At 43.8% G+C, this 14,012-nt stretch overlaps 2 protein-coding genes across 5 annotated transcripts in view; one reads left to right on the forward strand and one right to left on the reverse strand.

Moving 5' to 3' along the window:
• Nucleotides 1–545: 545 nt before the first annotated feature.
• LOC308129299 (uncharacterized protein) lies at nucleotides 546–4,467 on the forward strand. 4 transcript variants are annotated; one of them, XM_080495180.1, is made up of 7 exons: nucleotides 546–624; nucleotides 849–895; nucleotides 1,017–1,043; nucleotides 1,807–1,993; nucleotides 2,082–3,373; nucleotides 3,478–3,695; nucleotides 3,815–4,467. In XM_080495180.1, the coding sequence occupies exons 2-7, from the start codon at nucleotides 863–865 to the stop codon at nucleotides 3,882–3,884; spliced, it is 1,827 nt and encodes a 608-aa protein (XP_080351306.1). In that variant the 5' UTR covers nucleotides 546–624; nucleotides 849–862; the 3' UTR covers nucleotides 3,885–4,467. The 4 variants fall into 4 exon arrangements, with proteins under 4 accessions (XP_080351306.1, XP_080351304.1, XP_080351305.1 ...); XM_080495178.1 differs by having other exon boundaries at nucleotides 547–624; nucleotides 1,789–1,993; XM_080495179.1 differs by having other exon boundaries at nucleotides 606–719; nucleotides 1,789–1,993.
• Nucleotides 4,468–5,049: 582 nt separating this feature from the next.
• Nucleotides 5,050–14,012, reverse strand: part of LOC308129298 (low-density lipoprotein receptor-related protein 1-like) — an 88,413-nt gene continuing 79,450 nt past the window's right edge. The window contains exons 69-90 of the mRNA XM_080495177.1: nucleotides 13,822–13,938; nucleotides 13,047–13,153; nucleotides 12,832–12,964; nucleotides 12,595–12,717; nucleotides 12,378–12,500; nucleotides 12,080–12,217; nucleotides 11,856–11,993; nucleotides 11,624–11,743; nucleotides 11,082–11,347; nucleotides 10,804–10,985; nucleotides 10,589–10,695; nucleotides 10,397–10,516; nucleotides 10,114–10,290; nucleotides 9,850–9,990; nucleotides 9,587–9,760; nucleotides 9,000–9,161; nucleotides 8,662–8,845; nucleotides 8,463–8,570; nucleotides 8,272–8,345; nucleotides 8,052–8,145; nucleotides 6,989–7,133; nucleotides 5,050–6,894 (exon numbers count right to left, since the gene is read on the reverse strand). Coding sequence (XP_080351303.1) covers nucleotides 6,754–6,894; nucleotides 6,989–7,133; nucleotides 8,052–8,145; nucleotides 8,272–8,345; nucleotides 8,463–8,570; nucleotides 8,662–8,845; nucleotides 9,000–9,161; nucleotides 9,587–9,760; nucleotides 9,850–9,990; nucleotides 10,114–10,290; nucleotides 10,397–10,516; nucleotides 10,589–10,695; nucleotides 10,804–10,985; nucleotides 11,082–11,347; nucleotides 11,624–11,743; nucleotides 11,856–11,993; nucleotides 12,080–12,217; nucleotides 12,378–12,500; nucleotides 12,595–12,717; nucleotides 12,832–12,964; nucleotides 13,047–13,153; nucleotides 13,822–13,938 — 3,074 coding nt within the window. The 3' untranslated portion in view covers nucleotides 5,050–6,753. The remainder of the gene's footprint in view (nucleotides 6,895–6,988; nucleotides 7,134–8,051; nucleotides 8,146–8,271; nucleotides 8,346–8,462; nucleotides 8,571–8,661; nucleotides 8,846–8,999; nucleotides 9,162–9,586; nucleotides 9,761–9,849; nucleotides 9,991–10,113; nucleotides 10,291–10,396; nucleotides 10,517–10,588; nucleotides 10,696–10,803; nucleotides 10,986–11,081; nucleotides 11,348–11,623; nucleotides 11,744–11,855; nucleotides 11,994–12,079; nucleotides 12,218–12,377; nucleotides 12,501–12,594; nucleotides 12,718–12,831; nucleotides 12,965–13,046; nucleotides 13,154–13,821; nucleotides 13,939–14,012) is intronic.

The following is a 14,012-nucleotide window of genomic DNA, read 5'->3' on the forward strand; positions in this document are numbered from 1 at the left end:
TATTTACATATATATTCTTTACAAAGTGTATATTTTACACACACATTTGTGTCTCACAGAGACCAATGTTATTCCTCCCGCCCCAAAGAGAGCGACTTTGAATAAAAATGAGCCCGTATGGTGCAAACCTCACACTAATAGGTTTGTGTGATGATTTCATTGGAGTCATTTTTGTTGGAAGTCCAAATCTCATTCACACAAGAATTTTGTTTTGGGTTTTTTTTTACATTTTTTTTCCAACATGTACCTTTAGAGGCTCCACAGATTTTATTATTTTAAATATTTGTATTCTTTCTTTAATTCTACTCGTGAACCATTTGTGTGGTTTCAATGGTTCACTTTTCTTTTTTTCTTTTTCTTTTTTTAATTTTCACTTTCTGACCTGTTTGGTTGTTTTCAGATTATTAAAAAAAAAAAAAAAGTTTTTTCAGGGGGGTTCCTTTGGGAATTATAGCCTCAGCACACTGGAATGGCCACTGCAGGACCGGTCTGGGCCCGCGGACCGCAGGTTTGACACGCTGGAGTTTAAACTGTCAGTGAGGGAGGAGCTGCTGGTGCCTTAATAACAGTAACAGGGAAACACACTTTCACTTTCTATTCCCACCGAGCGACCTGCCGCAGTCGGTAAGTTTAAATGCGTCACCAAGGCTTTTTGACGGGAATTCGTGTTGAAAGTTGAAATGGAAACATAATCCGTGAACGAAGGTCGCGTTGTGAAGGTAAAAGTTGCTTGAAACGACGCAACTCGCTGTTACTTTGTATCCAAACGAAGGTTCAACTCGCCGCTCGTTTCGACCTGAAACTCTCTCCCGTCGTCGTGTTCAACGGTTTTCACCTTCTTGTTTAAGGAAGAAGATTCCAAATGTCAAGCGACATCGACGAGGAGTCCATGGACGTGAGTAACATTCAGTAATTGAACTGTCACAGTGTTGTCTGATCTGTTCGTGTGTTAACGTGTTGCTTTCAAAATATCGTATCTCGTGGGCTAAAGTCGTCATATTTCATGTCTTGTTCAGAGTAAAAGCCAGGACCCTCCTGTTGCGGTAAGTACGACATGATTAATCCACCAGATTATTTAATGGCAGGCCTCCCTGGGTTTTGGAAAGAGAAAGAGAAAGTATGAAACTCTTAGGACATTTAGAAGGCGATGTCTCTACAGTTTAACATTATTCCAACTCTTTTTTTGTGTGTGTGGAGGATTTCATTAGAATGATGTTTATTTTGGCCTAATGTGTGAGGATCAGGACACGACTGGACTGGTCTCTGTTAAGTTTCTTCTTTCGCTCTCCTTTTTTTTTTTTTTTTTTTTTAAAGACCTTTATTGTTTTCGTTTTTTTTATTTGCACAGATTAAAAAAGCAAACAAGTTTGCAAATAGAACCCCACTCTTAAGGCCAGAGGGGATAAAAACAGAAAAGACAAAAACATAAAAAGAAAAGAGAGAGGGGGGGGGTAGTTTACACTAGAGTTTGTCCATCTGTATGTTGAAGGTCACACTCCACATCCTCAATAAACTCTATAAAGGGAATCCAGGAGTTTCTTCTTTCGCTTTGTCAAGAGGCACCAAATGACTCGTTTATGTTTCACTGCGAATGTTGATATTATCCTGGACATGTCTTCAGCATCTGGTTAATATGCTTTTCAATATTACTAGAGCAGAGTGTAAAATTATTTTGAGTTTCTTTTACAGTGAAGGACAAAGATATTTTATTTATCTTATCATATAAATATTTTATTTTGAAATCAGGGTTGTGTGATAAAGATTTTCACTCCCATGTCTTCACGTTAGGCTTTAGTTTCGCTGCAGGATGAAGAGGAGGTGCTGCTCACTCTCTCCTTAAAGTGGTCGAGCTCTAAAAGACCTAAGAAACTCGAGACAAGTGTTGAGCGTGAGCTCCAATCTTGGTTCAACAAATTCGAAAAAAAGACAGACTGCAAAGTGGTGAAGGCCTTTAACGATAAAACGTTCCTGATAAAGCTTCAACCAGCTCTAGGTACCGCACCACTTCTTTTTGACTTCATGTGTTGCCCTCGGCTTACTTTGTGACGCCTTTTTACTTTTGTCCTCGTTTCCTCTTTAAGGCGTGACTCAGATTCAGAAGCTGCATGGACACACGCTGATGGACAAGAAAACTAAAGCTGCTGCAACCATCTCATCTATTTGCCTGACGCCGTCAGCGGTAGATGAACAGCCGGAAGATGAACAGCCGGAAGATGAGCATCCGGAAGATGCTTCAATGAATCTTTCTCTCCCAGTGTGTAGAGTATGTAGCGAGCGACCAGAAGCCCAAGGGCAACCAGCAGAAAATGAGGTTTCTGGTATCCTTCCAGTGAGTCGTTACTGGTATATGACCCAAACTTACGGGAAGGAACTTGAGCAAATAAAGAGAGCGAACAAAGTCGAGATGGAAGAAAACGTGAAGGTGTCATTTGAAGCGAAGGAGAAAGGTGGAGACCCACAGAATGCTTTCAATGAGTTCGTAACCCTGGCCCGGTCAATGAAAATGGAGAACTCAGTTACTCCTCTCAAGTTGGTTGATTCAGAACGGTGGAATGATGCGCTGAATGTCGTCATGAAAGAAGATCAAAAGCTTTTGCTTTATTTAGTCTCTGACCAACTGGTTGTATGCGGGCCCCCCGCCAGTTGTGATTCTGTGAGTGAGTTCATAAATGCAGACCAACCAACAAGAGCACCCGTTTATGAGAGACCACCTCAAGACGCGCCAATGACGATTGCGATGACCATCGACGACTCTCTTGCTGTGGAAGGTCTGAGCATAGAGGAGAGCCACTGGAAGTTGCTGAGGACTTCTTTCCTCGAGAAGATAGACAACATCAAAGCTAAGTTTAATGTGGATTTGATGGACGAAGTCGCTGCCCCAGGCAAAGTCAACATTCGGGCTATCTACAACAATGTTGGAAACATCTCCATGGAGAGCCACGCCATCAGAGCTCTTCTCCGTCTGTACCAGAAGATCGCCATGAGGCCAAACCAGAGCTTGGTGAAGAACACGAATGGTGGTTTCGAGTTTGAAGGGAGCTCAGTGGATTTTCAGATGACTGAGGGATCTGAGGCCGCTTCAGGATCGGAGGCAGCAGCGGATGACGCAGAAGACGAATGTCCAATATGTAAAGACACGTTTAAAGACAAGAAACGGCTGAAGTGCAAACATGAATTTTGCCAGGTTTGCCTGCAACAGGCAGAGGAAAGCATGGGGCATGTTTGTTCCGTGTGCAGAGAGGTCTATGGTACGATTGAAGGAGACCAGCCAGAAGGATCCATGACGTGGACAATGACTTCCTCATCCCTCCCTGGTTTCCCAGGCTGTAAAACCATAGAGATCACCTATCATATTCCAAGCGGAATTCAGACGGTAAACCCCCCCCCCCCCCAAAAAAAAAAAACGTAATTTACTGGATTGCATGTCTGTTTAATTAGATTGTATTTATCTTGCCTCTTTTTTTTCTTCTTTTATAGGACAAACACCCCAACCCTGGAGAGTGGTACTCCAGTCTTAATAGACAAGCATACCTCCCAGATAACAAGGAGGGACGAGAAGTGCTCCGTCTGCTAAAAAGAGCGTTTGACCAGAAGCTCATTTTCACTGTTGGAACGTCCAGAATGACTGGGAGAGAAAACCAAGTGACCTGGAATGATATTCACCACAAGACATCACCGACAGGAGGAGCGCTAGGGTACAGAAACAAAACCCCTCTGTTGTTTTAGTTCTGTTTAGAGTGTACTTGAATGTTTTATTATTACTACCTAATTTAACCCTGATAAGTATTTTTTGTTTGTTTTTTTCCCCCCACAGGTATGGGTATCCCGACCCTGACTACTTGACGAGAGTCAAAGGGGAGTTGAAGGCCAAAGGCATCGAGTAAAGACTTTGAGAGAATGTCCATTCCAGTTTTAAATCCAAACAGAAATGCTACTATATATGTTGGTTTTTGACACTTGAAGTCATGGCTGTGTTGATTCTAAAATCAATTGGGGTAAACATAAAGTGTACATTACAAAGAAAAAAAAGAAAAAGTAACTGCTGTTTTCGGTTTATTTTTGTGACAGTAGTAGACAGAAAAATGACTTTATTTCAATGATTTTTCTTTGGAACTTGATCTTTAGGGTTTTAGAAAAGCTATCTTCATTAGACTGTCCTGCATTTGGAGTGGTTGTGATTGAGAAGCTATTATACTGTTGTGTTACTGAATAACTCAAGATTAAATTGGCCTGCATGTGGTCCCTGAACCCTTATCTGATATGATGAGTTCAAGTTGTCTGAAAGTTTGTTTTGCGACACAGGTTCTAATCATAGATTAAACATAAACTTCTTCCTTGAAGAATATCTTCAGCGTTTGTTGATTTTTATTTTCTTTCGGTACACATCAGTGTTAGATTGACATTTGCGTCTGATTTTGATGTGTATCCTGCAGGTGATCCACTCTAATAAAAGATGTCATTAACCAATGCAGGCTCATCACAGTATTTTCTCATTTTATTCTGGTAGATTGCTTTTTTTTTTTGTACAATTTTGAAAAATGATTTGTGTAGAAGTGCAAGATTGCAGAGACATTTGATCAACAGTCATCACATGTTCACACAGACGGTGTCATTATCATGGTAACCTACAGAACAGTAGATCTGTAACCTACAGAACCCCATGTATTTTTTTATATTGCTTTATCCAACTGAGCCACTTGGAGAGTTTCTCAAAGTACTATAGCGTTGTGTTCATGTTAACACACTGCATGCCTACTTCAACGAAGAGCTGACTTTCAGGAATTTTTAAAGTCTTGACTGGACATGAGACTCACTGATTAATCTACCAACTGCATCTTGGGATCATGGAAGGGATTTTGTCATGGGGGGGGGGGGGGCATGATGCCCCCCTGGAGAACATGCAAATTCCGGCTTGGACCATGAGCCTTCTGTATGTGTGGCAACAGCTCTACTCCACTGCCACACCGTAATCTCCCCTGCACGGAGCATCAATTCACTTAGACTCATCACGGTTTATTGTAAACAAAAGACAGTGGTTTGTTTTCTGTACAATTTTCAAAATTTTATTTATAACAATATCTGTTATTTAGTTTGTAAAGTACTCCAGCAAAAATTAAACATTATTCTCTTTCCAGAAGAAAGTCTGAGCCTCCATGCATTGTGTACTATAAAAGCTATGTGTCATTTTTCATTAAAAAAACAACAAAAAGAACCTAATCAAAACAGAAATGCACATATGATTTTGCAAAAATGTTCTTTACGTAAAATGATTGTACTTCTCTCTCAATTAAAGACGAAACATATACAACAGCTTAAAATAACACTCGCTGACAGGTAAGCAAAATAAAAACTTGTTATTGTCGTTACATTGAAGACTTGTGTTACTTTTCACATGCACTAAGATATGGCTGACACATTTCTGACAGAAGCAGCATTTTGGGACAGAGGCTGAGCGTAAGGACGTGTCAGAGCGACCAGAATCGGTAGCATTAGCAGCAGCAGGGCACAGACGAAAATAAGAGACCAAAGAGAGCTCCAGAAAAGAACCGAGAAATGCTAAGGACCAGATGAACATAATGCACTTAAGACTGAGCCAATACAAAACTGTCCACATACAGACTTTGATCCTCTAAAGGCAGAAGGACATATTTACTCACAAAGCCAGGCATGATCTGGTTTCCGCAGATAAAGAAAAAGAAGAAAAAGGACGGGAGAAGTGAAAGAAAAAAAAAAAGAGCCAGCTAAATCTTTTCCTTCCTCACATTTTACTATTAATTGCAGCCTACTTTTTTGTCCCTCGGGAGGAAGACTCTGACGACAGACCACTAGAGTGCGGACAGCACTTGTGTCTGCAGCGATGGCCGTCACCCCGACCATCACTAGCCTCCATTCCTCACTTTGTCTGGAATGTTTGACCCATAACCAATTTTCTCTCTTTCCAACTTCACACACCACCCCCCCTTTCACCCTCTCACGTCAGCAACACATGAACTCCGGCTGTTTACGCGATGAAACCCAAAATCTGCTTTACAGCTCACAGTGTAAAGCTGACAGTCTACGCTATACCGAGAAATGTGATATTCTGTGCAAGGAAGACAAAACAATCATTTCATAAACATTGTTCTCTGAGCAACAAAAAAAAAAAAGTGGAAATACTGTAGTTGCCACCTGGTATTGACATTTTACATGTGCTATACACAAACGGTGCTATCACGAACCGGCCTCACATTACCTTGCTGTGAAACTCAGCAAGACAAACAGAATACACCAATTCAGAAAACTTTGAGTTTTGCCTTTCCCGCTCAAAGTCAACACAAACAACAAACAGTTGGCACTGGTGAAATGGAACAATGTCTTTTTCTTTTCTATACAATTCATACAAAAATAAAAAATTAAAATTGCTCCAATGATAGCATCTTTTCTTCTGATTTTCTTGTTTCCATTTCATTTTGCACAGAGGTAGTGGCTATTTGGGTAAAGGGTAAGGGACAAAGTGTAAATTAAAAATCTCTCATAGAAAATGTTATTTGTTTTTGACCAGAGAAATCTCAAAAGAACAAAATATAATACTGCAATCACATACAAAAGTAGTCCTTCATTTTTGTACATTTTATACAGTGTTCACCCTTTTTATCAATTTTCTCTCACGCTTTTTATCGATTTTTTTTTCTTTTTCTTTTTTTAAAGTTTGATTTTACTTCAAAAGGCAGAAGACGTGTGTGTTTGGATGATCCAGGCCAACGGATGGACAGTCTATGCCAGCGGGTCCACGAGAGGCTCCTCATCTCCACGTGAAAGCAATTCCTTCTTCTCGTCGGTGCTCGCCAAAGAATTGCGACTATTGTGTGCTCCCATGTACAGGGTGGCATAGACGGGGTTTGTGAAGTTGGTTGGCTGGAAAGGAGGTCAAATTAAAAAAAACGTTACATAAAGTATAGGCTTCAGTTTTTTTTTGTTGTGATTATGCCTGATTTTGTCCGTTCTTTACCTTGTCTGGGTCTAGTGTGAAGTCTGCATCGAGCAGCTCCCCTGCATCGTCGTCAGGCTCGCCCTCGTAGATCTTGTAAGCAGGATTACCAATCTCAACATTCATCGCCCCGTTGGTCATCCTCTGGTGCTGGAAGCCTTTGGCCCTACACGAGGTGGGGAAAAAATCCACAATTACGCTCCGTTTGTTTTTCTCAAGAGTCGTGGAGTCCGAGCAGCGTGAGCAGGAACACAACCACATTACAAAGGAAGGGAAGAGGCCTTGCCTTGCATGAGTCTCACCACCATCAACACTAAGCTAGAGCACAGGCACCAACACAGACCCAGCATTCATGGAGCGCCGGCCAGATCCAGACACAGTGGACGTGGAATCGTGACTGTTTGCTCACGAACCGTTTTTCCCAGATTACATCCTTTTGAGGACATCATAGAGATCTGCATCGCCTATTTACATCTCAGTAAATGATGGATTTTTCAAGCAGCATTTTCCAATCTGACCTTGGAAGAATGCTGTCAGACTCTCCACCTCCCGGTATGAGAGACGCTTCCACAGCACAATTCACGACACAGTACAATATGGCACAATATGATGGACGACAGCATGGGAGATCTACAGCTAATAGCGAATGCCGACAGATCTATTCAGTGCATCCTTTCAATAGATCTGCCCTGGAGTTGCTCTGAGGAGGGAAACTGAAGAGGACGGATACGGTGGACTCCAGCTCCCATGAACATCAGAGAAATGGAGCAACATTCAGCACAGGACCAAACACTGCACGGCAATCAAGACTTATGGTTAAGGGAACGACAGATAAAGAAGAATCGTCAGAATGCAAACAGGGTATATGGAGAAAAAGTGTAATCCTGGCAGCTGTTACCGCAAGCGTCTGGAGCCGGTTTTGCTGTGCCGGCTAGACCTGAGGAGCAGAGGAGAGGGTCAAAGTAGAGCCCCAAGAAAGAAAAGAAAGACTTAAAAAGGCCACACGGGGGAAAAGAGTACAAAAAGACAAAGTGGTTTTCACTGTCTCGTGTTTTGAATGGTGCACTGCGTAGCTGCGACTCACCCTCTCATCCTTCTCTTATACCAGAATAATGCACCCACAGCCAGAAGGACCAGGACCAGCAGCAGCAGCACCGGGATCACGATGGAAGCCGTGCCTGGAACCATACAAACGTATCCACATAAAGCCGTTGCATCAAAGATTACAACAGCCAACAACAACAGCCAACAACAACAGCAGCAAAAAAAGCATTTGTAAGTGATGTCTTGATGTGTCCACTTACGTCCGCCTGAACTTTGGTTATCATTACCGCTGGCCACAGACTCACATCGATGTCCTGCCCAGCCAGGGGAACATCTAGACACACAAGAGGAAGAAAAAAAAAGAAGAGATATTTCCACACCATACATAGTGAAAGACATTTTTTTTTGTATCAACATTGACCAATATGAAAATCAACACTCTGGTTTTTACCTGCACTCCGGGAGGCGAGTGATGGAGTTTATGGAGCACTGGCCATTTGCACAATACTCATTTGTGTCACAGGTGTAACAGCTGGGCTGGATTCTGCCATTTGTGCAGCTATGGAAAAAAGAAAATGAGCAGCAATGAGCGATGAGTCTGCTCGCACGAGACCTCGATGAGAAGTCAGTCACATGTCGGTGAGTCTTACCGACAGGTGAAGCTCCCAGTAGACATAAAGCTGTCCCTGGGGATACATTCGCCGTCACGACAGTAGTGACATTTGTCAATTTCACATGTGCTTCCAGTGTACTGGTGCTGACAGCGACACAGTTTGGAGCCGTTTTCACTCTGGAGGCATGTACCTTTGTTCAAGCAGTAGTTTTCGCAGCTTCCTGCTCACACAAGCACAAGTGAAAGTTTTATTGAAAAAGCACGTCTATATCCGATACAGAAAGCACATCTGATTTCAACACCGGGTCCCTTAATTGGTCCCATTGAGACTCCCAACATTTTTCAACTTGTCAGATCAATAGTGGGAGCACTCACTGTATTGACACCGGTCGCCAAGGAAGTCAGAGTGACAGCGGCAGGTTGGCTGGTTTCCAGCACTGACGGTACAATTGCCCTCATTCTTACAGTAATCCTTGCAAGTGTGCAGGTTACAATTTGGCCCTGTAAAACCTGCCAGGCAGCGACAGGTAGGCGAGCCTGCGGGAGGAAAGAAATGAAATATGATTTGTTCAGCAGCATAGTTCGCAGGGCTGCATGAAATAACTGAAACATGTGATCCTGTTGCTTTGAACTGTTGTGTTGCGACAGGATTAAGTCGATGATGTGAATGTCTCCTTGAGATTTGTTCTTCTAAATCTCTCATCCTCTGTCAGCAGTCATTGTTTTAACTAATACAATATTTTGTTAAATCACAGTTAATAGTTAAACACACCTATCTTGCATTTCCAAAATACTGTCTTTTTTTTTTTTTTAAACTTTGCATGATGAATTCACAGTGCATGGAAGCATATCCAAGCGTGTGTACACTGACATATATTTAATTGTAAAACACTGAAAATAAAAAGGCTGTTGTCTGAAACATTCTATGTAAATTATTGAAACGTGCAGTATCCATATCTCACCAGTTGGAGAAGGCGTGCATGTGCCTCCGTTCTTGCAGTAGTCCCTGCACTGATCAATCTCACATCGGTCTCCTCCATAATTAGGCTGGCAGCGACACTTGGGCTGCTTGTGGGCATTTAGGAAACAGCTGCCGCTGTTCATACACTGGACCAAGCAGGGACCGCTGGGAGGAGCTGCGGAACGATAAAATCCCTCAGTCATAAAGAAAGCCATGAATGTCACTGCGTGCACACAGGAGTAGTTTCAGCGTTGGCTCGCTCACAGATCGGAGAGAGGGTCGGCGTAGGCAGCTCTACACATGTTCCATTGTCCAGTGTTCGTCCATTAGGACACGTGCAGACCGGTCCACTGGGGCTTAGCAGGCACAGCCATTCACATTTCTTTCTGTCACAGGGATTAGTCACTAATGGAGAGTCAGAGAAAACCAGTATTAAAACAAGGAAGGGTCAATCTACACCCTCAGTTCTAAATGTTTTTTTTTGTTTTACTGCATTTTGAGAGTTATATCCTATATTCCTTGACTCACTCTCAGGCTGTTTGTATCGGTGGTGCAAGACAACATCTGTGGCATGGTTCATTCCAGTTGTCAGGTTCTCGATGGGCCCTTTGCCAAACTTATTCACCCGGAAGACGTGGTTGTTCATGTAGGTGACACCATAGATGTCGTCCTCAAAGATATCTATGCTGAAGGGGTGATTGAGCTCTGTGTAGAAGCAATGACACGGAAAACAACCGGACTCAAGTTGTGCCTTGAGAAATGTGATTATTATTGTGTACAATGGCCCTATTGCAGTGATGGACGACTCAACTGTTTTTGATGCTGTTCACGGCCACAACCGGATCGCTGCCATTCAGCCTCACGCTGCAGATCAAGGACAGTTTAGCGTCCGCCCAGTACAGGCGCTCATTGAAATAATCCACAGCCAGACCTGCGCAAAAAGAGAGCGGTGTTGAAAAAGACAACTTGCACTTTACTACACGTCACACAACAAAGGCTTTACCAGTTGGCCATTGGATATTTTCTTCCACCAGCATCTCCCTCATGGTACCATCCATAGCAGCTGTTTCAATCTTAGGGTGGTTGCCCCAGTCTGCCCAGTACATTCTCCTAATTAATGAAGATCAAAAGCTTCATTTATCACAGCTGCTGCCACAATTACACCAACATTTTCATTGGTTCTGTTTCATTGCACACATTCTCCTGAGACCAACTCACCCTCTCTGGGGATCAACTACGATTGCATACGGCTCGTCAATCATGCCAGAGATCAGGGTTTTGCGGTGGCGTCCTCCGCTCAGCTGGGCCACCTCGATGACGTCTCTGCCAGAATCAGTCCAGTACAGGTTCCCGGCCACCCAGTCCACTGCGATGCCCCGCGGCATCTTCAGATCAGGAATCTAGACCCAAAGACAGAAGGACATTGGTTTGCTCGACATTTGAGATTGCATAAACACAAAGAGCAAACATTTAAAGCAAAAGACAAACACACTTACATCAAGGTGAATGACCCTGGAGTCACTCTGGGGGCGTTCACGTTCACTATTCGGGGAGGAGGTGGAAGAAGGCAGATCATAGGAAGAAATGCGTCCCGTGTGCCAGTTTGTCCAGTACATGCGATTCGTCTTCACATGCAGATCCATGGCATCAATGCGAACACTGGCATCGCCCTGGAAGACCTGCTCATAGCGCCAGTTAGGCATGGAAGGATCCAGGCTGCGGATTTCATTGTCATCCGCGATGTAGAGCACTTGTCTCAGAGCTGGGGGCGCATGAGAAATGATGTCAGGGAGGGAAAAGAGGAAAACTACACAGTTTCATAAGAATAAACGACAGCAGAGTATACACGCACGCACGCGCGCGCGCGCACACACACACACACACACACACACACACACACACACACACACACACACACACACACACACACACACACACACACACACACACACACACACACACACACACACACACACACACACACACACACACACACACACACACACACACACACACTGGTGACACCACAGCTACTCACTGTCAGCCTTGCAGGTGTCATTGATTCTGGTGAAATACTTGTGGCAGCTGCACTTGTAGGACCCCTTAGTGTTGTTGCAGATGTGAGAACACATTCCAAACTGTGCGCACTCATTTTTATCTGCAAAAACCCCCCCCCAAAAAAACAGTGCAGGACACATCACACACAGTTCCAAGGGTTGCTGCAACTTTCTAGCCGCAGCGTGAAAATAAAAAGCGAGATTAAACTGTACCTTCACATCTGTTGAGCCCAGTGGAATGAAAGCCGGGTTTGCAGGAGCAGAAGGAGTCGGTGCCGTTCACCACACAGTGCGCCTCATCTCCATCGCCACACACTGTCCTGTTACTGCGGCAGTAGTTCAGTACCGTGTCTGCGGGTGACAAAACACAGCAATCATGCAGTCACACCAGGGGAGTGAACGGTGTCATGATGCCAAAACCCAGTGGCACAACACACCTTTCTTGTTGCAGTTGATTTCATCAGAGCCGTAGTCCTCACAGTCATTGAAGTAGTTGCAGCGCAGATTGAAGCTGATGCAACGTCCATTGGAGCACTGGAAGTGATCCTTTTGACATACTGGTGTCAAGGGAGGCACTTCAGAATAAGAAAAGGAGTCACAGAGAAGTTATTCTTCATGTCATTAGATGAAAAAGTAGATGCATTTTTTTTTTTACTAAGACTTAAAACAAACTACAAAGTTTGAGAAATTTGCTTCCTCTTGGTCACTTTTCATGTTTACAAAAAACCAACTCACGGCAGTTGAGTTCATCACTTCCATCGCCACAGTTGTCCACAGTATCACAGCGTTTTGACAGATGCAGACACACGCGGTCGTTATGACAACGGAACTGCCTCGTGGGTGGACACTGGAATTTCACTAAAAGTCAAAATCATATGAGAGAGATATTGAAGATCAGGATGCATCATGCCCTCTGATATGCTGTTCACAGGTGAAAGGAAAGCAATCTCACCACACTCTTCTGGGTTCTCATCAGAATTGTCACCGCAGTCGTCCTCGCCATCACACTTCCAGCCCAGTGGTTTACACAGAGTGTTGTTGCACTGAAATTCATCCAGGGGGCAATGTCTACCCACTGAATCAAGACGAACAGAGCCGTTACATGAGCTGAAACGGGCACTTTTCAAGAAATACTCCGATATTTCATTTCACAAAACGTGCAGGAGAAGATCCATCGCACGCATCTTACCGCCACTGTCGCACTTCTCCTCGTCACTGCCATCCAAGCAGTCGGGATCTTCATCACAGCGCCAACGAATGGGAATGCAATGGCCATTTTTGCACTGGAAGTGATCGCTGTCACACTTCACATCACAGCCATTCTGACACAAAACACAAGAGCTCTTACGCTATTGCCCAAACGTCACACATCAAGAATATTTTGAGAAAAAAGTGGAGCAATACCTCATCTGAACCATCAGCACAATCGTGGTCTCCGTCACACTTCCAGCGCCCAGCAATGCAACGGCCATTTGTGCAGGCAAACTCGCTCTCTGAACACTGACGAGGAACTGAGGACAGAGGACAGACGGCTTAGGAAGGTGACAGAAGACTAAGGAAGGGCCGGGAAAAGAAGCAAGGAGCAAGGAGAAGAATAAAGGGATGGAAATAGAAGAGAAAAGCGGGTAATAAGAGTACACTGATAAAAGGAAAGGTGCTCTGAGCCAGACGTACACAGACAAAGACTGATAAATCATAAGACAGGTTCGGCTTGGTGGACACACAGGTGGGGGTGGTACACTTGGTGTGGTGGAGGAGGTAGAGGAGCAGGTGGAGTTTTGAAAAGAAGAGTTGGGGGACATAACAGGTTGGGGGAGCTGAGGTTGTGGATGATCTTAAATTTGTGGCAACACCTACCTTTGGCTTACTGCCACTGGCCAGTGTGAAATGCAAAATAGACATGAGATGACGTGAGATGTGCAAATGGCCACAGAACCAATTAACTTAAAGGAAATCAAGCCTCAACCATGTGTGTAGTTGAGTAAATATAAGAGACAAACACTGACAGGTGATAAAGACCTTACCACTACAACGGGCTGCATTTCAACAGTCTGCTTCGCACAGAGCTCACATGTTAATAAAACAATACTGTCTTCATAAACGTTGTAATGTAAGAATTGTGGTTATGTGAGCATGCAGCATTCCTTTACAAATAAAGAAAAACAGAAAAGGAACCAACCACACTTGTCTTCATCCGAATTGTCCCCACAGTCATTGTCGTAGTCACACTGCCAGCGGCCCGGCACACAGCGGTTGTTTTTACAGCGGAACTGGTACGGCTCGCATGTTCGCTCGTCTGTGCACAAGCAGATGGCGTCAGGGTTATGCACCCTCCTCTAACAGGCTTCCTTTTACACTCCTGCAGCCCCC

Source organism: Blennius ocellaris (assembly GCF_963422515.1).
Source record: "Blennius ocellaris genome assembly, chromosome: 4".
Classification (NCBI taxonomy): Eukaryota; Metazoa; Chordata; class Actinopteri; order Blenniiformes; family Blenniidae; genus Blennius; species Blennius ocellaris.

What these genes read in the sequence shown, in the direction of transcription:
- LOC308129299 (XM_080495178.1), top strand. Translation starts at nt 863, where the DNA reads ATGTCAAGCGACATCGACGAGGAGTCCATGGAC. An exon ending in TCGACGAGGAGTCCATGGAC is followed by an intron (nt 896 to 1,016) that starts GTGAGTAACATT and finishes TGTCTTGTTCAG; the next exon opens with AGTAAAAGCCAGGACCCTCC. An exon ending in AAAGCTTCAACCAGCTCTAG is followed by an intron (nt 1,994 to 2,081) that starts GTACCGCACCAC and finishes TTCCTCTTTAAG; the next exon opens with GCGTGACTCAGATTCAGAAG.